The 21,767-nt window shown below is 51.1% G+C and overlaps 1 protein-coding gene across 4 annotated transcripts in view; it reads left to right on the top strand.

The window, feature by feature from the left end:
• The first annotated feature begins 41 nt into the window (after positions 1-41).
• Positions 42-21,767, top strand: part of LOC115640744 (zinc finger protein 420-like) — a 44,990-nt gene continuing 23,264 nt past the window's right edge. The window contains exons 1-4 of one of the 4 annotated variants that reach the window (XM_030543705.1): positions 42-75; positions 1,080-1,193; positions 1,560-3,284; positions 11,686-11,692. In XM_030543705.1, the coding sequence (XP_030399565.1) occupies positions 42-75; positions 1,080-1,193; positions 1,560-3,284; positions 11,686-11,692 (1,880 nt within the window). Of the gene's footprint in view, positions 76-712; positions 3,446-11,685; positions 11,693-21,767 lie in introns of those variants that run through there. The other 3 variants (XM_030543701.1, XM_030543704.1, XM_030543702.1) reach the window with 3 other exon arrangements.

Below are 21,767 nucleotides of genomic sequence, written 5' to 3'. Positions count from 1 at the left end.
CTCTGCTGGACCCCGCTCAGAGAGCCCTCTACAGGGATGTCATGCAGGAGAACCATGAGACAGTGACCTCGCTGGGTAAGGGATTTCCATCCCCTTGGTTATTGGAAGCTGCGGGGTCTGAGTATCTGACTCTGGTCAGGTTCTTCCCTGGTCAGTCAGATTAGGGGAGGAGGAGGGTCACCTAGTCCACAGCACCAGTGTGCATAGGCCCCGACTCCATGGGTGCTTCTGGGCTGGAGCACCCAGAGGGAAAAATTAATGGGTGCTCTGCACCCTACAGCATCCAAGCTCCCCTGCCCTACCTCCTCCTCTCCCTCGAGCGTGCAGTGTCCCCGCTCCTTCACCTATATTGCAGTGTTTCCCGCCTGGCCAGCACCAAACAGCTGTTTGCATGCTTGGAGGGGGGGCAGGAGAGGGAGCGGGAACATAGTGTACTCAGGGCAGAAGGTGGAGCTGGGGCAGGGATTTGGGGAAGGAGTTAGAATAAGGGCAGGCGGGGGGGAATTGTGGTGGGGACTTTGGGGATGAGGTTGAAATGGGAGCTAGGATGGATTGAGGCCTCATGAAAGAAGTGGCGTGGGGGTGGAGGCAGATTTGAGGTTGAGTAGGAGCCTATGCCGGTATGAGAGAGACTTGCATCTCCATACCCCATTCAAGGGAACCAGAGAGTCAGAAAGCTAATGGACAGGCTAATTCATCCCTGTCTCTCCAGCTGCCCAGGAGATAGAAGCAGGGAACTGCCCTGCCTGTATTATTTCTCCTTCACACACTGTTCACCTGCCATCCTGGGACTAGCTCCATCCGTGAGGAGGGCTCTCGGTGCTGCAGGCTTGGAAATAGGCAGAGCTTAGTACCTGAGCTGTGTGTGTGTCAACAAGTCCCCCAGAGCATCTACCCTGAGACCTCCTAGTGAGGGGGTAACAACACCTCCACAGCCTCGGATATCTGCTGCTCCCAAGGAGTCTGAGTTACCACAGTCCCATGTAGGGTCAGGTTAATCTCAGGGAATGTTCCTTGTGACAGATACTCTACCAGTGCTCCATGCACCCTGACTTTGCCTGATTTCACTTCCGGAGCAGGATTCCCCATTCCCAAACCTGACCTGATCGCCCGGCTGGAACGAGGGGAAGAGCCGTGGGTCCTGGATCTCCAGGCCGCTGACGAAAGTGTGAGCCTGAGAGGTACCTGCACAGGTGAGGAATCTGAGAAACGGAGACAGAACCATCTTGAGAGTGAAGGAAAAAGCTGGGACTCCCAAAACGTGCCATGAGCAAGAGCCCTCAGTTCTGCCCCGTCTCACCCAGATCAGGGCTGCAGTAAGCAGGTGTCGTATCATCAAGGCAAATATCAGTCACAGCTTCCCACCCATCCTGTGAACTCTCGTGAATTTCCGTGCCGAGTTTACTTCCCTGGGAGCACTTGGGTGGGATATAGAGGCAGGATCCAACGTCTCCATCTCCCCAACAGTCAGTGTGTTGTGTTTTCCCTCTTTGCTATTCCCCTTTCTGTCCTTTCTCCCCGGCACAGGCAGTGAGTTCTGTCTGGCTTCTCTCTCCCAGCAGCTGATAGGACAGTGAGTGAGAACAAGGAGGAGAATCAGCAGGAGGAAGGTCCTGAGCAAGAGATGTTTTTGAAAAAAGCTGAAGAGAATTTTTCCGAGGGCTTGGAACAGGGAGAAGCCTGGGGAGATGGACACGGATCAGACATGCAGCTGGGAAACTATCCCATTCAGAAACTGGATAAATCCACTGAATGTGGCAGAGGATGGAAGGATCCCAAGGAAAGCACAATTCAGCAGACAAGTCACAATGAAGAGAAACCCTACAAATGCCTTGACTGTGGGAAAAGATTTAATTCGAGGTCACAGCTTATGTCACATAACAAAATCCACACAGGAGAGAAGCCTTATAAATGCCTCGACTGTGGGAAAAGCTTCATCGACAGAATAAAATTTACTAGTCATCAGAGAATGAGTACAGGAGAGAGACCCTATAACTGCTTTGACTGTGGGAAAAGCTTCATACACAAGTCAAGGCTTACTGTACACCAGAGAGTACACACAGGAGAGAGACCCTATATATGCTGTGAGTGTGGGAAAGGTTTTATTCGGAGCTCAGAGCTTATTACACATGAGATCACCCACACAGGAGAGAGACCCTTTAAATGCCTTGCGTGTGGGAAAGGTTTTAGTCAGCGTGCAACACTTATTGCACATGAGACAACTCACACTGGAGAGAGACCCTATGAATGCCGTGAATGTGGGAAAAGTTTTAGTCAGCGTGTAACACTTATTACACATCAGCGAACCCACACAGGAGAGAGACCCTATAAATGCCAGGAGTGTGGGAAAAGTTTCAGTGTGAAATCAACCCTTAATGCACATCAGAAAACCCACACAGGAGAGAGACCCCATAAATGCTTTGAGTGTGGGAAAAGCTTCATTCAGAAGTCAAAGCTTAGTGAACACCAGAGAGTACACACCGGAGAGAGACCATATAAATGCCTCGACTGTGGGAAAACTTTCCTTAAGCGCTCAGATCTTATTAAGCATCAGAGTATCCACACACCAAGCGAGAAATCCTATAAATGCCTTGACTGTGGGAAAAGTTTCCCTGACAGAATAAAACTTACTGGACATCAGAGAATCCATACAGGAGAGAGGCCCCATAAATGCTTTGACTGTGGGAAAAGCTTCATACACAAGTCCAGGCTTGTTGTGCACCAGAGAGTGCACACGGGAGAGAAACCCTTTAAATGCCATGAGTGTGGGAAAAGTTTTAGTCAGCGTGGAGCACTTATTACACATCAGCGAAGCCACACAGGAGAGAGACCCTATGGATGCCTTGAGTGTGGGATAAGTTTTATCTCAAGTTCAGCCCTTGCTCATCATAGCAAAATCCACATGAGAGAAAGACCTTATAAATGCCATGAGTGTGGGAAAGGTTTTAGTCAGCGTGTAACACTTATTAGACATCAGCGAACCCACACAGGAGAGAGACCCTATGGATGTCTTGAGTGTGGGAAAAGCTTCATTCAGAAGTCACAACTTATTCTACACCAGAGAGTGCACACAGGAGAGAAACCCTTTCAATGCTGTAAATGTGAGAAAAGTTTTATTCGGAGCACAACGCTTATCTCACATCAGAGAACCCACACTGGGGAGAAACCTTATAAATGCCTCGAATGTGGCAAAAGTTTTAGTCAGAGCTCAAATCTTATTGCACATAAGAGAAGCCACACAGGAGACAGACCGTATAAATGCTTGGACTGTGGGAAAAGCTTCAGTAAGAGCTCAGCGCTGACCGAACATCAGAGAAAGCACAAGAATGAGACCCCCTAGGAATAACTTGACTGCAGGAAAAGATTCAAGTTGACTTCTGTCATAAACAGATAGTTAAGGGTTAATAGAACAGGAGTACTTCATGTCTCTTTTGACTGTAAAGGATTAACAAGTTCAGTGAGCCCGGCTGTCACCTGACCAGAGGACCAATCAGGGGACAGGATACTTTCAAATCTTGAGGGAGGGAAGTTTTTGTGTGCTGTTAGTGTTTGGTGGTGGTTCTCTCTGGGTTCTGAGAGTGACCAGACATGCAACCAAGTTTCTCTCCAATCTCTCCGATACAGGCTCTTATATGTCCAGAATAGTAAGTACTAGGTAGATAAGGCGAGTTAGGCTTATGTTTGTTTTCTTTATTTGCAAATGTGTATTTGACTGGAAGGAGTTCAAATTTGTATTTTGCTGAAAGGATTTTAATTTATACTTGTATACTTAGGCTGGGATGGTATTCCCAGTGTCTATAGCTGAAAGACCCTGTAACATATTCCATCTTAAATTTACAAAGATAATTTTTACTGTTTTTTCTTTCCTTAATTAAAAGCTTTTCTTGTTTAAGAACCTGATTGTTTTTTTATTCTGGTGAGACCCCAGGGGGCTGGGTCTGGATCCACCAGGGAATTGGTGGGGAGAAAGGAGGGAAGGGGGAGAGAGAGGTTAATTTTCTCTCTGTGTTAGGATTACTTTCTCTCTCAGGGACAGTCTGGGAGGGGAAGAGAGAAGGAGGGGGGAAGGTGAATTTTCCTCTCTGTATTAAGATTCAAGGAGTTTGAATCACAGTGATCTTTCAGGGTAACCCAGGGAGGGGAAGCCTGCGAGAGGCAACGGTGAGGGAAAGGGTTTACATTCCTTGTGTTAAGATCCAGAAGGACTGGGTCTTGGGGGTTCCTGGGCAACATTTTGGGGGGACCAGAGTGTACCAGGCACTGGAATTCCTGGTTGGTGGCAGAGCTACAAGTACTAAACTGATAATTGAGCTTAGAGGAATTCATCCTTGTACCCCATCTTTCGGACACTAAGGTTCAGAGTGGGGAATTATACCATGACAACTTCACACATCAGTGATCCCCACAACAGAGACCTTAAATGTAGGGGAGCTTCATTTGGTGCTCCCGGAGTATCAGGTGTGTGCAAATCCCCAACAGAAAGAAACCTTTGAGATGTTCTCAGTGTGGAAAATGCTCCAAGTGGCGCTAACGCCATGTTGGACGTCAGAGACTCCTCCACAGAGCAGGGAAATTCTCTCAGGACCCTGACTGGGGACAACAATTGTGACAAACCCATTTCCTTATTCCCACACACATCAGGGGCATTTGGCTCCCAAGGATCCAGCTGCCCGTCACTGGGGGGAGGATCCAGCAGCAGCCAAGCATCAGCTGGTCAGTGACACCTCTGGATCTGCCTGGTCTAAGCAAACCCCAGGCAGAGGAGGAGAAACCCCCATCAGCCCCTCCTCCCTGCCGCAGCCCTGGCTGCTGAGCTGATGGGCCACAGGTGGGGGAAGGGAAAGAGAGAAACTTCTCCAGCTGCCCCCTCTGCCTGGCTGAAGTCCCCGCCATCCCTTCCCCTGGCAGCTGGGATCCCCCTGCCATGGAGATGAGGAGAAGGACAATAGGGGCAGGTCTCACCTTCACGCTAAACACCTCTTTCCATTGCCCATCTTCCACCATCCCCTGGGCTGGGCTCCCACACTGACGTGGAGCTGTTTCCTGCAGTGTGAGTGTCCCTGGGGGCTGGTAACTCCTCCCCTCCCCACATCCCTCACTGGATCACTCGTGCCCTCTGCCCCTTCTCCCTGCCCCCTTTGCATTCAGACAGCAGCATTGGCAGAGACTGATTCCCGCAGGATCTTTTCTTGGAAGCCTGGATTTCCCACCTCTGCTACTACAGCATCAGCCTGTGAGAGGGAAACAGCGTTACGTAGTGGGTAGAGCACTGGCCTGGGACTCAGGAGACATCAGCTCTGTTCCCAGCACTGCCAGTAGCTTGCAGGGTGGCCGGAGACAAATCTGTGCCTTCCAGAGAGGGAATAAATGGGGAGTGATAATATCAGCCTCCGAGCGCCTGTCTAGGGCGGGAGAAGTGGTTGGGATTAGCTGATGCGTCTCCTTTGTTCCTCCACCCCTTTCTCTAGTCTAGACTGACCCTGAGCAGTTTATTCCAATCCCCCATTAGCAAAGTGATTGTTAGAGTCACTAAGTCCCCCCTTGGCAGTGAGATTGTCTCATTCCCAGACATCCTCACATTGCTCCAGGTTCTGCTGAAAAGCATTGCATTTTTTCTGCTGCTTCTCCCTTATCCACCAGCATTCAATAGAGTCTAAAAGAGCTGGAGCAGGGATAGCAAAATAATGTGGTGTTTTAACTTCTGTGTTATTCCCTCCCACCCCCATCAACCTCACACATCTCTCACAGAGCAGCTTCTGCACAAGCCGTGCAGAGTTTATCCTTTTCCCTTTCTACCCCTCCACCTTCATGTGTGTTATTTACCACAGTGTCCTTTCCCCACTGTGCTTAGGAATCAGGCTTTGATTTCTTTGATCCTCAGTCAGGCCCCTGAGGGTTGGAGAAGAAAATGTCACATTCCTGAAGGGGGAATTCAAATGAAACCCAAAGCATGGTTTGAGCCTCAAGCCCAGCCTCTAGCTAATGGTAACGTGGCATCTGGAGTTTTTCCATGCAAATCCAGATTATTTGTAGATAGGAAGTTTTTGACTGTTTGTCTTGTTTCCTCTTTCTTTTGTGACAAGGATGCTAAAGCTTTTCTCAATAACCAGCCAAATTATGCTGCGGTGCTGAGGAAAGGAGCTCTAGCCTGTTCAGCAGGAAATGGGCAAATTTGTTCCCAAGATTTTGAGTTTTAAAATTCTCTGGGTTTTCACTTCATGAACAGGAAAGTGATTTGTAGTCCACTCTGGAGTGTGGGTTTTTCTCTTCTTGGTGAAAGTTATTTTGTAATTTATTTTGATAATAAATAAGTTTTAAAGGACTTAGTTCAGATTTCTGGGAGACTTCAAAAGAGAAATGATAATTTGGCACAATAGTCCTTACTGATTTTCTTTTCACATCAGATTTACTTCTTCTTTGAACAGTGAAAGTAACCAGTGTCTGTCAGCAAAACACTGAGGGTGAGTGCTGGATACGCACTCCAGGAGTCAGGGACTGAAATGGGGAAGGAAGTGACTGCCTGATCCCTGCAAAGATGTGAGATACAGTCAGGAGGGGGAGTGAGTGAGCAGGGCCTTGAAAGGGCATTATTTGCCCTTGTGAGCCAGAGAGCTCAGTCTGAGAACTGTGAACTCTCTGCACAAGTCCCAGAGAGAGAGGAAATGTCCTACAAGTGCTGAGTGAAGTCATCCTTGAACTCCGAAGGGCTACCAATGATGCCCCAAGAGGACTGATGTGGAGAGCGGTTGGTGACTCCCCATTGCTGAGAGGAGGAGGCCGGGCAAATGCCTCTCTCATGGATTGTTAGCTCTTTTCTACCAACTTTAACTTGTTCCACTTTCCCTGGGGCACCTGTGTGGCTGGAACACCAGTGAGCTGGACTGGGGCTAGGGTGACCAGATGTCCCTATTTTATAGGGAGAGTCTTGATTTTGGGGTCTTTTTCTTGTATAGTCTCCTATTACCCCCCACCCACTGTCTTGATTTTTCACACTTGCTGTCTGGTCACCCTAGCTGGGGCTGAAATGCACCGTGCCGACCTGGGTTTGGGGAGGGAGGACAGAATTTAGCTTTTCTTTCTTGCTTTGAAATAATAAAGCAGAATTTAATTTCTCAAACTCCCAGTGTCCCTTGTCTTGAATAATGGGGGGAGGGAGAATGGTCTTTAATGGACTCACTCAGATGCTGTCTGGCTGTCACCCATTGACGCAGCTGGGGAAAAGGCTAGTATTGTTCTGGAGTGTATTAATGTATGTAAGTTGCCGGAGGTCATCATAATGCTCTGCTGGACACTGGGGAGCCCTCAGCTTGAGTCCTGTGTCCAGTTCTGGACACCACACACTTTAGGAAAGATGAGGACAAATTGGATTGAGGCCCAAGGAGATTAACAGAAAATGATCAAAGATTTAGAAAACCCGATCTGTGGAAGGAGGCTAAAAGAAGTGGGTCTCTTAGGCGTGAGAAAAGCAGACTGGTGATGGTCTGCGGCCATGCTAGGGGCTATTATACAGAGACTGGGGAGCAGTTATGCTCCATGGCCACTGAAGGGAGGACTCTAAAAGTGTTAAGATGCAGTGCAGGAGATTTAGGGTAGAGATTAGGAAAACTTTCTATCCAGGAGGATATTTAAGCTGTGGAGTTTGGTGTTGGGTTTTCTTTTTTGTTTTTTTTTAAGCCCCTTGGAGCTGTTACTTCACCATCCCTGAGCTCCACACACTGCAGGTTCCGGCTGTGACATTTTCTCAGGATGCCCTGGACTGTGAATCTCCTTGTTACCCCCCAGCCTCAGCACGAGGGGGACGTGTTGCTGCTGAGCTGGGTGTCAGTTCCCTGTCACCTGCAGCCTTTAGCTCCCCACAAAACGCCCCCAGGGCTCTGCCAGTCCTTACGTTGCCTTGCAGATTAACACTAGGCACAACCTCTTCCTTGAACTCCTCTGAAGTGTCCTTGGGATGAGGTGCACCAGCCCCACACTGAGTAACAAGGCCTTAAAGGATTCTTTTGGGCTTAGCCAGCTCTGCCCCGCCACATCTGCAGCAAATTCTCCATCTGCTGGAGGAATTAAAAGGCAGCAAATTAGCTGAGCTGGGAGCAATGCTGAAGATGAGCAGACCTGCAGTCCACATCTCCAGTAGAGCAGAGCACCGTGAAAGCTAAAGGCTCTGATACAGCTGCCTAAAGGGGCACTCCATGAGAAAAGGGAGGACCCTCCGCAAAGACAAGCAGAGAGGGAAGTATTCTGTGGCCCTGGACAGTGGTAACTTCCTCTTGCTTCCTTGGCATTTGGATTTTCCCATCAGGCGAAGGCCTTGGACTGAGGTGACCACAGGGTTGGAGACGAGAGGAAGAGGCCCAGGGAGGACAGACTTAAGTAGTGTTGGTTGCCAGGTTACTGGTAGCTAAAAGGGCCCTGAGTCAGAGCCCGGTAGAGTGGGAGGGCCTGGGATCCCCTCCCCAAGACCTCCTTGGCAGTCCAGGGTTGTGGCTGTGATCACTAGGCCCACGCTTCCCAACAGACCCTGAGTTCAAACCATTATTGTTCTTCTGCAGTGTCCTTTTCCCATGTAAACTGTCCCCAAGGGGACAATACCAGCTTGTTTGACTCAATTGAGGATCAGTGTCAATATAACCTCACAGCACTGAGATGTCTTTTTAGTGAAAACACACAGGAATTTATCAACAAAGACTAAGATTTAACCGTGTGACTTCATCTGATAAAACGTGACTATGGAGATCATTGTTGCTACTACTGTTTCATAATTGCAACAGATCTTGTACAAAGTGCATCAAGGGAGGTTTCAATAGAATGCAGGCAGGGGCAGCGAGTTGTATGGATCCATGGTGCCTGTGCTCCAGGAATATTCAGAGCACAGAGGCCCGGCTCCATCAATGTTCAAGAGACCTGGCCCCACCTGCCACCCCGCGCACCTCCCCCAGAGCGTCTCCCAGACCCTCTTGTTGCCCCCAGCCACTTAAAATCTCCTGGCAGCGCAGTGGAGCTAAAGTGGCTTCCTGCTCGGCCTCACTCCACGCAGCTCATCGCTTCTGGAAGTGGCCAGTATGTCTTTGTGGCCCTTGGGGAGGGGGTGTCTCCATGCGCTGCCCCCGCCTCAAGCACCAACTCTGCCACTAGAGCTGCAGCCAATGGGAACTGCAGACAGCAGTGCATGGAGACCTCTGCCCCCCCACCTAGGAGCCACTGCCAGAGGGGTGTGCGGGTCACTTTCAGGAGCCACCCAAAGTAAGCACTGCACCTCACAGCCCTTCCCGCACCCCAACCCCCTGCCCCAGCCCAGAGCCCGCCCCCTGCATCCAAACTCCCTCCCAGAGCCCGCACCCCTCCCGCACCCAAACTCCCTCCCAAAGCCTTAGGCAGGTGTGGGGGGGAGGGGAGGACTTGGACCTATTCTGGGCACCACCAAAAATTATACAAACCTGCCACCCCTGCAAGAGTAGCAAGTCTGGGCCCAACTGGGAAAAGAATTCAAAGCGAGAGCCAAGCAAGATGAAGAAAGAGCCAGAGAAGCTGACAGGATGTGTATGGAAGGGCTGGCTGCTGAGCAGAGGGTTCACCAGATGCAGCAAAAAACTGCCGGGCTTAAGCTCCAAATCAAAAAAGCAATGGAAGAACAGAAGAAACTATCATCTTGGGGAAGTCCAGTTTATACCAATGTTGCTATGCTGTTTGATCATGACAAATATGTTTACTCAGTGTGATGTCATAACCCAGTCCCAAAGCGAGTATGAAAGTGACTCTTCCGTCTTATATGTAACTAGTAGGGAGATATGTGGATACCCGAGCGCTTTCGAGGTTCTGGCTGCACTTTACCCCACACTTCTTTACATATTCACACCCTATCTGTAGCCGCATGAAGTCTGGAGACCTCATCAATGTCCTCCTGGCACTGGCCAAAGTGGCCATTTACAATACCAGGGGAAAGATGCTGGACGAGGGGGCGTTCTGCGACTGTGGGGCCTATTTCAGTTCGTCTCTTGTCTCATGCATCCAGGCAGAGTTCCTCTGGGCATCAGCTGCTGGCTCCCTAGACAGCTTTGAGGAGCAGTGAGTGCTGTCCGGGGTTCTCCTGGTGTCCCCCTCTGGATCCCTAGTTCTGAACCTATGACCCCCCCACTCCCATCTCTGTTCTTCCTTAGTTGTCCCCTGAACACAGTTGGGTCCTGGGGGCCAGTGGTTTCTCCCGCAAGGCTGGGGTAGGCACCCTCCCGCCTCTTGGAATTTCCAATAAGAGCAGCCCGAGCCATCCGAGCCGCCTGCCCAGGCTGTCCAGAGGAGGAACACAGTGAGCGGAGGGAACCTCTGGCAGGGGGAGGTGGAGGCACTCACCAGGCAGAGTGCAGGCAGTGGGGGTCTCAGGGAAGGGGCCCGAAGCAGGGAGGGGAAGAAGCAGAGCGTAGGTGGGACAATCACAGCCTCGACTTCCTCTGGCCTATTACACCTCTGCCCGTGCTCAGATCAGAGTTGCCAGGGGGCTGGGGGAGGTTTGTTTGTTTTATGGGTTTTTTTTGAACTTCTCCCACTGACAGAGCTGTTGCCTAGCAGATACACTAGAGCAGCATTTCTCAGATTTGGCTACCAGGGGCTTTTCTTGCTGTCACAGCCTCCTGGGCCGTGATTGTGGGGGCATAAAGCAGCTACCCCCTCCCTCGGGGCCGCCAGCAGGGATTCAGCCCAGCCTCTTTCTGGAGCCACAAACGCCAGAGGATCAGGCAATCGGTGTAAGTTCCCATCTTGTCGGGGGGGGTGGGGCTCCAGTTTCTGGCTTCAGCCCTGGGGTGTCAGGCGGCAGGCACCAGCCATGGGGCTTTGGGCTCCAGCCCCAGGCTTAACCCTCCCCTGGCACCTATTGCTCCTGGACCCAGCTGCCACTTCTGGCCCCAGGCTCTGGCCACACAGCAGCAAGCTCTGGACCTCTGCTGCAGGGCTTTGGGCCCTGGGCTCACCCCCACCCCCCCATCGCCACTGGTCCCCACTGCCACCCTACCCACTTCCCATCCTGGGCTTAATTCCCCCCCCAGTGTGCTGGGTCTGTGTAAATGCTGTGAAAAGTGATATTTGTATGTTTGTTAATTGCTTTTCGCTGCCTCCCAGCTCGCTAGCAAGTCTGCTGCTGTGAAACGGTGATATTAAAACGTACAAACGTCACTTTTCACAGAAACAGACTTACTAGCTAGTAAGTCTTTTTAAAAAGAAATGCAGCCACAAAAGCAAAAGAAACAACAATTAACAACAAGACAAGCATAAGAGGGATAGCTCAGTGGTTTTGAACATTGGCCTACTAAACTGCAGGGTTGTGAGTTCAATCCTTAAGAAGGCCACTTAGGGATCTGGGACAAAAATCTGTCTGGGGATTGGCCCTGCTTTGAGCAGTGGGTTGGACTAGATGACCTCTTGAAGTCCCTTCCAACCCTGATGTTCTATGAAAGCACCTTATTTGTGTTTCTATTCTGTGTCGGTCTGTCACAGAGTCCCCAGGCCATGCTCTGGATCTGCTCCCCACCAAGCCAGGCAGGACTTTGGGGAGCCTCCTCTCCCTGGGAGCAGACTTGTTCAGGGCAAGAAGCTCACACGGCTTCACCTCCTGGGTCTCTCCTTGGAGCATTCAGCATCCTCTGCCCCTCCGTGCGCTTCCCACAGCGAGTCCACCCCAGCGGGGTCCTGGGGAAGCCATTGGGTCCTGCACCCCCACTTTGCAGTCAGACGTGACTCTCAGCCAGCCAGTAAAACAGAGGTTTATTTGATGACAGGAACAGGGTCTAACACAGAGATTGTAGGTACAGCGAACGGGACCCCTCGGTGGGGTCTATTCTGGGGGGCAGTGAGCCAGAACCCCACGTCTGCACTTCACTCCTTGTCCCCAGCCAGGTCCAGATTCACCGCCCCGTCCTCCTCTGCTCGGTTTCTTCCAGGGCCAGGAGGTCACCTGATCTCTTTGTCTCCAACACCTTCAGCTGACACCTTTGCAGAGAAGGGGCCCAGGCCATCAGTTGCTAGGAGCAGAGTGCCAGGCATTTAGGTGCACTGGCCCTTTGCTCTGTAGCAATTACACACCCTTATTTCACCACCTAGATACTTAAGAAGTGCATAGGAGACACTGAGGCACCAACACAGCATTCAGAACAAACATTAAGAACATTCCCAGTTCGTCACAAGGTCCAGTAAAGAATAGAGGCAACTGTACATTATTTTTATTATTGAGTCTGCAAAGAAAAAAAACCTATATAAATAAATTACAAGAACTGGACATGGATATGTGCATATTTTTGTCTTTCCTAAAGTTAATTAAGTATTTTAGGAAAAATTCTCATAGTGGCCATCAGGAAGAGTTGGTGGCTGAGTTCTGAGGCTACCAAAAACCCTGCCCTAGAGAGATTACAGTGGAGCTGCATCAGTAGCCATAGCCTAAGGATGCTATCTAATGTCTTGACCTGGTTTTGGCCTAGCAAAATGAGGCCCTGTACTTACCTTGCGGGCACTGGTTTGTTTCAGTGGCTGCATCTGATCAATTCTAACATTTAAGGGAAGTTTCTAGGTGGCCACCAGGAGAAGGTGGATGATTTTGGTGACAATTGGAAAACGATGAGGGGGAAATACGGGACTATCCTGAGTGGGCAGAGCACCAGTCCCTGACGCAGAGCACTGCAGACATCCAGAGCCTCCCTGATTCGCCATCACCCTTGGATTCTCTGGAACAACCGGAGTCTCCCTAGAAACCTCCCTTCTCCCCCATCCCCGGGATCTGCACGTTTCTTTTCTGCCCCCACCTTGATCCTGAGTCTTCTAGGCAGGGCACCTACATAGCGCTGGGACAGGCGGCTCCATTGCTCTGGGTTGATGGCTAGGACCCAGGAGCGGCAAGGAGGCGGCTGTGGGGCAGCGAGCGCTGGGCTCCGGCCCGGCAGCAGGAAGTGACTCGCAGCCGCTGCGGTGACTCTGGCTCCCAGGCTCCTGGCGAGATCCCCGAGCCCCGGCGGCTGGTGCTGGGAGCCCGGAGCCCTGGCTGCAGCCGGGAGAGGGGAATCTCCAGCAGGGCCCTTCCCGCTGCTCCCCAGGAGCCTCTCCCAGGGCAGAGCCCCCAGCCCGGCCCGGCCCCTGCCCCGGGGGGCCCCGCTCGGAGGGAAGGTGAGAGAGACCCGCCCCCCGGCACCCCCGGGCTGCAGGGGGAGGTTTGGCCCCAGGCTGCTCCCAGCGGAGCTGGCTGCGATTCTCGCCCGGGGCCCGGGAAAGCTGCCGCCAGCCCCGGTGTGCGCGGGGCGCGGGGAGCCAGCCCGGGCCGTGCTGGGGGTGGGACAGACACACCTGGATGGGCGGGCGAGGATCCGGGCGATGCTGGGGGTGCAGATAAGCAGGGACTGAGGGGGGAACAGGGATGTGTGAGGCCAGAGGGGGCAGCAGGGGCAGGGGCGGTGGTTGCACTGACGGGAGAATGGGGCGATGCAGGGGAATTATGGGGCAGAGGGGAACTGGAGGGAAGATGTGAGGGGGGGTCACTGCGAGGAAAAGGTGGGATGAGGGGAGACTGAGCGCAAAAGGAGACTGGTGGGGAAGGGAGAGCCCGGGGGCAGGGATAAGACAGAGGAGAGGAGAGATACAAGGCAGTTCCACCGCCCCATGGGGTAAGGGAGGCTGAGGGGGCTGCCCTGCCCAGCAGGCAGCAGAGAAAGCTGGATGTGATATATCTTGACTTTAGCAAAGCTTTTAATACAGTCTCCCACAGTATTCTTGGCAGCAAGTTAAAAAGTATGGGCTGGATGAATGGACTATAAGGTGGATAGAAAGGTGGCTAGCTCATCAGGCTCAACGGGTAGTGATCAACAGCTCCATGTCTAGGTGGCAGCCAGTATCAAGCAGAGTGCCCCACGGGTCGGTCCTGGGGATGGTTTTGTTTAACATTTTTATCAATGATCTGGATGACGGGATGAATTGCACCCTCAGCAAGTTTGCAGATGACACTAAGCTGTGGGGAGAGGTAGATACACTGGAGGGTAGAGTGACCTAGACAAATTGGAGAATTGGGCCAAAAGAAATCTGATGAGGTTCAACAAGGACAAGTGCAGAGTCCTGCACTTAGGACAGAAGAGTCCCAAGCACTGCTACGGGATGGGGACCAACTGGCTAAGCGGCAGTTCTGCAGAAAAGGACCTGGGGATTACAGTGGATGAGAAGCTGGATATGAAATGGCAGTGTGTCATTGTTGTCAAGAAGGCCAATGGCATATTGGGCTGCATTAGTAGGAGCATTGCCATAAGATCGAGTGAAGTGATTATTCCCCTCTATTCGGCATTGGTGAGGCCATATCTGGAGTATTGCATCGAGTTTTGGGGCCCCCACTTCAGAAAGCATGTGAACAAATTGGAGAGTTCAGCGGAGGGCAACAAAAATGATTAGGGGGCTGGGCACATGACTTATGCAGAGAGGCTAGGGGAACTGAGCTTGTTTAGTCTGCAGAAGAGAAGAGTGAGGGGGGATTTGATAACAGCCTTCAGCTACCTGAAGGGGGTTCCAGAGAGGATGGAGCTCGGCTGTTCTCAGTGGTGGCAGATGACAGAACGAGGAGCAATGGTCTCAAGTTGCAGTGGGGGAGGTCTAGGTAGGATATTAAGAAACACTATTTCACTAGGAGGGTGGTGAAGCACTGGAATGAATTACCTAGGGAGGTGGTGGAGTCTCCATCCTTAGAGGTTTTTAAGGTCAGGCTTGACAAAGCCCTACCTGGGATGATTTAGTTGGTTTTGGTCCTCCTTTGAGCAGGGGTTTGGACTAGATGACCTCCTGAGGTCTCTTCCAATCCTAATCTTCTATGATTCTATGACTTGTTCCCCTAGAAATGGCCAAATCAGCAGTGGGGGGTGGGCAGGGTGACTGTCTATCCCGAATTGTGCAGGACAGTCCTGAAATGCAGAGTTCATGTCCCGGTCCTGGGCCGAATGACTCCGAGACACCATTTGTCCCAGATTCCCTGTTCCAGGGATCTGCACCTGCTCGAGGCTCAGAGGCAGCGCCAGCCTGTTGCCTTTAAGCAAGGCTGAGGTGAGCCTTAGCCACCCTTGCCCATGAACCCTCACCCCTGCTCCTTCTCTTCTCCCTCTGAGGCCCTCCCCACTGGAGATCTTGGCCATAATAAGAGCCACCCAGGGAGTCCAGGCTGCAGTGGGGAGCCCCAGACCCTCCACCTACCCTGGGGTGGGCACATGGGCCAGGGGATGCTCTTGAGCACCCCTGCCTAGGGCAGGTGGAGGGTCGGGGCTCCCTGTGCGAGTGTTATGGCCTGGCTTCTGACCTGTCCAGGAGGCAGGGCCTTAGGGGAAGAGGCGGCGCAGGGGGTGTGGCCTTGGGTCCTGTATGTGTCCCACTTTTGCCTTTTGAAAGGTGGTCACACTAGGGTTAGGGGGCGGGCAGGAGACTTCCCCCAAAGGGCTGAGAATTTACAAGGCAAATGTCCCCCTTCCCCCCCCCCCCGCACACACCCAGCTCCAAATTTCATATTTGTGTTTAAAGACAATCTCCTTATTTGGGCGGGGGTGGAGGGGGTCTGATTCCTGGGCTGACAGCACTGAACAGGGGCTGGTCTGATTACTGTGCAGGATTTGGTGTCCAACCAGAGTCACTGCGAGCCGCAAGGAGTGGAATTGGGGTTTGGTTCTGGTTCAGTGGCAGTCGGTATGTTCGGTTCCTGTTCAGTTACCAGGCAGTCCCCAGAAGGGGGGAGGGGGTTGGGAGTGAGCCCTGTGGCTTGCTTCAGTGGGGAACTGAATTTGGGGCATGGGGCCTGCCTCGGGTGGGGCAATTGGAGGGAGGAGCTGCCCCAAGGGGTGGGGGCGGGTGAGAGGAAGCCTGTCTAAGGGCAAGAAGAATTGAGCAGCCTTTGTTCTTGGCCTTGAAGAGTTAATGTTAACTTCTAGGACATGGAGCCCCCACTTCTCTCCCCTCCCTCCCTGCTCCTGTGGGCTGCCCCCTTCTCTTCTCCTACTGGGACAGGCCATTCTGGTAGTGACCACATGCCTGGGTGTTGTTTTGTTGTCTTGTTTTTATAATGAAAATGAGATCAGAGTAGCTTTTGTTTGATCAAATATTGTGCTGAAAAATTACTGAAACTTTATTTTGACTGGTAGCCATTTTCCCCTGAGTTCGATTCAGTTTCACTAATCGGAAAAATGATAGTTTAAGTCTGATTCCAGTTCAGTTAAGCATATCAGTTCAAGCTGGTTCTCTGGCTCTGTTCTGGTGTGAGTCCAGGTCGGCAAATGAAATCTGCAGCCACTGAATTGTCCTCATATGGGGTTGGAGGGCTGGTTATTGCTAAGGCAGAGGAGGCTGGTGTCTCTCTCTGTCTGCTCATGATATTAGTGTTTGGGAGTTAATTGAGCTCCCTGGGTCAGCTGACGCTGCCTCCTGCAGTGTGATCTGGGGCCCAGACTGAGCAACTGCTGCTCCCCCAGCAGGGTCTGTACCAGGGACAGACTTTCATTACCCCCCTCTGTGCCCAGCCCAGGTGGGGACTTTTGACAGTCCTGGAACTAGCCCCCTGGGGCAGCCCCAGGCTCTGCCAATCAGCTTTTGAGCCAGAGTTTCCAGGTGAGGGCGGGGGAAGGGCTGGGGCTGGGGCTGGGCAGGCAAGTGACTTTCCACAAAGGACTCTTTTCAGGGACCTGCTGGTGAGTTTGTACTGGAGGAGAAAGGGCTCCCCCGTGCCAGCGGGTCCCAGAGCTGCTGCCCCCAGTGACACAGCCAGGCTCACACTGGAGAGCAAACGCCCATGGGAACGGGACAGGCACCAGTTGTCCCAGGTAGAGGGGGAGGGAAGGAGACAGGAAGGGGAGGGGTGAGACTAAAAGGGGCAGCAGGAGCAAGAAGCAGGGAGAGTGGTTCCCAGCTCGCAGCCCTGCCCAGATCCATTCCCTGCATCCCCCTGGGCAGACTGACTCTCCTGGGAACAAGGGGAGCAGCTGACAGAGGAAAAAGTTAGTTTCTGTCCCGGTCGAGTCCCCACACTGCTGGGGGGACACACTGCTCTTGGGGACAATGTCAGGGGGAATCCCCCACAGTGGCTCCTTTGATTCTGCACTTTTCTAGAATTTATCTTAGAGACTGTAGCCTTTTATTTTATTTAAAGTGAATTTAGTAATGTGGGATTACACCACTGTGGGTTTGGCTCTGGTGGCTACAGTTTCACGCTTAATAGAGTAAAAGTCACCTCTGGTACTTGCTTCGGATTTACAGTCTCTAGGAACACATAAAGACCAGGGGCAGTGACCACACAGACATTCACAAGTGCAAAGTCTAGTCTGGTTTACAAGCTTTATTAAAGTTACGAGTACCCAGGCATATAGAAATTCCATATAGACCAATGCACGAGTTACAAACATAGTTATACTCCCGTCCTCCTAGATAGTGTTACGGTCTGTGGGTCTCTCATGGATTGATCATGAGTGGAGGGATGGTTCCTGCTGGAGTTTTCCCACATGTCACGGTGTATGGACACTCTGTCCCAAAAGGGGATGGGAAGTGGGTGCATGGACACCACCGGTAAGTTTACTTGGTCGTGTCCAACCCTGCTAGCCCAGGGTCCAAGGACCAAAGCAAAGGTGATAGCCCCAGTGCCCAGGGAAGCATGGCCTAGTGGCCAGAATTAATAGCACGGCCCTTCAGTGCAGGGCATTGAGGGCCTAATGGCCAGTATCCACTGGCAAGGGGGGCTGGCAGCCAGGGCCGGCCCAACCCATTAGGCGACCTAGGTGGTCGCCTAGGGCACTAACATTTTGGGGGTGGCGACCGCGACTGCCCCAGTTGTGGGCAGTATTTCAGGGGCGGGACCTTCCGCCGCCTAGGGCACCAAAAAAGCTGGTGGCGCACCTGCTGGCAGCCCAGGCAGGGGGGACCCAGAGCCACTGTCTCAGCAGGGAATGCTACCAAAACATGCTGAGCTTACCCGGATGGGAGATACCCTTCCATCACCTTCCCTGGGTCACTTCCTGCCATTGACTGCCTCACCAGAGACCATGAGTATTCTGGGTCTCCAGCACAGGTAGCTTCCTGGAACTCCATTGGTCGCAGGGGTCTAAGCCGGTTCTTGGGGCCTCCGATCTCTGCAGACAGTGGCTGTAGCTAGTCCGCAGCAGGATCATCCAGCCCACGTCCTTCCCCTCCAACCTGAAATGAGCTTGGCTTCCTCTAGACTGCTACAGCATCTGGAGCATGCCCAGTCTGGCCTAGTGAGTGGAACTTTTGCTGTCCATAATGTGGATTTAACCCTGTCTTGACTACTGTGGGGGATGCACACCCCGTCACACTAAAGAGAACTCAATTTTCCTAATCTGGGCACCCTCTTTTTATATGGTGATTCCGACTATACCTACGTTCTGTGCATGTTCATGAAAGTGTCAGCCCTCTTTGTTCTTATTGGTCTGGTGTCCCCCAGAAGCACGAGGGACCCCAATTTCTATTGGTTGGATAGGTTCTGTTTGTTCTCATTAGCATTGACACACAATTTATATCCTATGGTTAAGACACATATTGGAAAAAGTTGTGCCATTACAACATTTTTGTGATTTAAAAATTAATCTTCTGGCTAATTTTTCACAATATTACCCACTGGTACATCTTTGCCCGTAATCTTGTGGCATCGAGTCATTCTTCAGTGACATACTTCGGTCAGCATTTCTTAGCACCAAGGCCTAGTATGGCTAAGCTAAAATCTTACAAGCTTCAGCCTGTAGGCCTTGCGTTTCAATCCTACTTACTTAGATACCTAATGCAAACCTATCCCTTCTACTACGAATCAGTCTTATACTTTTATAATCCTACAATTTAACTCTATTTAACAAAATGATTATATATGATGTGACATATGAATTAATCATAACATCACACAATAAATGGCCAAAAAACTAAAATCATCGGCTACAGGTCTCTTCCCCTAGGAGGTTTAAAAGTGCCCCCGTGGGTTCAGCCTTGGTGAGAGGGACAGGTCTGTGTTGTAATAAAGTGACTGATAGTTTTTCACAATGTGTCAGAGTCCAGAGCGTCTCTCTGCCGTGAGAGATCCTGGGGGGAATCATGGTGTGAAATGGACTGAAGCCCCTTCTGAAACCTCCCCCATCACCCGTCTCGCCCTGACAGGCTGAGGAATCACATCCATGTTTTGCTCTAGATCGTCCCAGCTTCAAGGACACAAGGAAGGGAAATGGTTGTGATGGAGCCAGTTCAGGTAGGGGATTTTTCAGGGAGGTTGTTGTAGGGAGATAGGGGCAGGAAACATACAGGGTGAGGCAGAGAGGGGACAGGGTGTGGTAAACCTGCTGAGACACGTTTAGCCTGGGCCTGATTTTTCTGCACACGCCCATCCCATTTCCCCCATTTCTGAAACAGGAAACACCCCCTTGGGCAGGGCTGGGAAAACTGACCAGACTCCCACTGCTAGAGCCTGAACCCACTGGGCAGAGGCTGCTGTGAAATACGAAGGGAAGCTGTTGGGATTCCTGTCCCTTGTTCCTCGCTCAGAGCTCTGCTTCCCCTATAAGCCTACAGCTGGCAGATGTGTTGTAAATAAGAAGACCCTGCCCTGCTCCATCTGCTGGGGAGGACAAGGAGCTCTCACCTTCTCCCCATTCTCTGAAGGTTCCTGGCTGCTCTGAGCAGGGTGAGAGTGGGATTCTGCCTTTCTGGGCCTCCTTCCCTGTGACTAGTGGGATTGTGGCTCACGCAGCAGGAGCTGCATGGGGGACTCTTGTTTCAGATGCCGGTGACCTATTTCACCAAGGGGCAGGGAGCTCTGCTGAAACCGAATCAGAAAGCCCTCTGCAGGGACGTCATGCAGGAGAACTATGAGACGGTGACCTTTCTGGGTAAGGGATTCCTGTGCCTTCAATGTTAGATGCTGTGGGGTCTGCACATCTGAATCTGGTCAGGTTCTTCCCTGGCAGTTGGATTTGGGGGAAGTTCACATTGTCCACAGCTGCAGTGAGGGAGGGACTTGCATCTTCATACCCCCTTCAAGGGAACAGGAGAGTCAGGAATCTAATGGACAGGCTAATTCATCCCCATCTCTCCAGCTTTCAGGGGATCAGAAGCAGAGGATTGTCCTGCCTGTATTATTTCTCCTTCACACATCATTCACCTTGCTCCATTCGTGGGGAGGGCTGTAGGTTCTGCAGGCTTGGAAATAGGCAGGAGTTTAACGCCCAAGCTGTGTGTGTGTCAGCAATACAGAGCCCAGCTACCCTGAGACCTCCTAGTGAGGGTGTAACAACACCTCCAGACCCTCAGATATCTGCTGCTCCTTTAGGGTCTGAGTTACCACAGTCCCATGTAGGGTCAGGTAAAGTCAGGGAATGTTCCTTGTGACAGATACTCCACCAATGCTCCGTGTGTCCTGACTTTGCCTGATTTCACTCCCTGAGCAGTATTCCCCATTCCCAAACCTAACTTGATCACCCGGCTGGAACAATGGGAGGAACCGTGGGTCCCAGATCTACAGGCTGCTGAGAAAAGGGAGAGCCCAAGAGGCACCTGCACAGGTGAGGAATGAGGGGAAACTGAGACAGAAACATCTGGCAAGTGAAGGAAAAAGTTTGGACTCCCAAAAACTTACTGTGGGTGAAAGCCCTCAACTAGGTGCCCCAAGCTATTCCCATGGGTAGGAAAGATAGAAAATGTGGCAAAAGACCACCTTGGCTTAACCACGAGATCTTGCATGGCCTACAAAATAAAAAGGAGTCCTATAAAAAATGGAAACTAGGTCAGATTACAAAGGATGAATATAGGCAAACAACACAGGAATGCAGGGGCAAGATTAGAAAGGCAAAGGCACAAAATGAGCTCAAACTAGCTATGGGAATAAAGAGAAACAAGAAGACTTTTTATCAATACATTAGAAGCAAGAGGAAGACCAAGGACAGGGTAGGCCCATTGCTCAGTGAGGAGGGAGAAACAGTAACAGGAAACTTAGAAATGGCAGAGATGCTTAATGACTCCTTTGTTTCGGTCTTCACTGAGAAGTCTGAAGGAATGTCTAACATAGTGAATGCTCATGGGAAGGGGGTAGGTTTAGAAGATAAAATTTAAAAAGAGCAAGTTAAAAATCACTTAGAAAAGTTAGATGCCTGCAAGTCACTAGGGCTGATGAAATGCATCCTAGAATACTCAAGGAGTTAATAGAGGAGGTATCTGAGCCTCTAGCTATTATCTTTGGAAAGTCATGGGAGATGGGAGAGATTCCAGAAGACTGGAAAAGGGCAAATATAGTGCCCATCTATAAAAAGGGAAATAAAAACAACCCAGGAAACTACAGACCATTAGTTTAACTTCTGTGCCAGGGAAGATAATGGAGCAAGTAATTAAAGAAATCATCTGCAAATACTTGGAAGGTGGTAAGGTGATAGGGAATAGCCAGCATGGATTTGTAAAGAACAAATTGTGTCAAACCAATCTGATAGCTTTCTTTGATAGGATAACGAGTCTTGTGGATAAGGGAGAAGCGGTGGATGTGGTATACCTAGACTTTAGTAAGGCATTTGATACGGTCTTGCATGATATCCTTATCGATAAACTAGGCAAATACAATTTAGATGGGGCTACTATAAGGTGGGTGCATAACTGGCTGGATAACCGTACTCAGAGAGTAGTTATTAATGGCTCCCAATCCTGCTGGAAAGGTCTAACAGGTGGGGTTCCGCAGAGGTCTGTTTTGGGACCGGCTCTGTTCAATATCTTAATCAATTACTTAGATGTTGGCATAGAAAGTACGCTTA

This window comes from Gopherus evgoodei, unplaced genomic scaffold (assembly GCF_007399415.2).
Source record: "Gopherus evgoodei ecotype Sinaloan lineage unplaced genomic scaffold, rGopEvg1_v1.p scaffold_32_arrow_ctg1, whole genome shotgun sequence".
NCBI lineage: Eukaryota > Metazoa > Chordata > Testudines > Testudinidae > Gopherus > Gopherus evgoodei.
The sequence above is the reverse complement of the archived record's forward strand: the minus strand, read 5'-3'. Positions and strand labels throughout refer to the sequence as shown.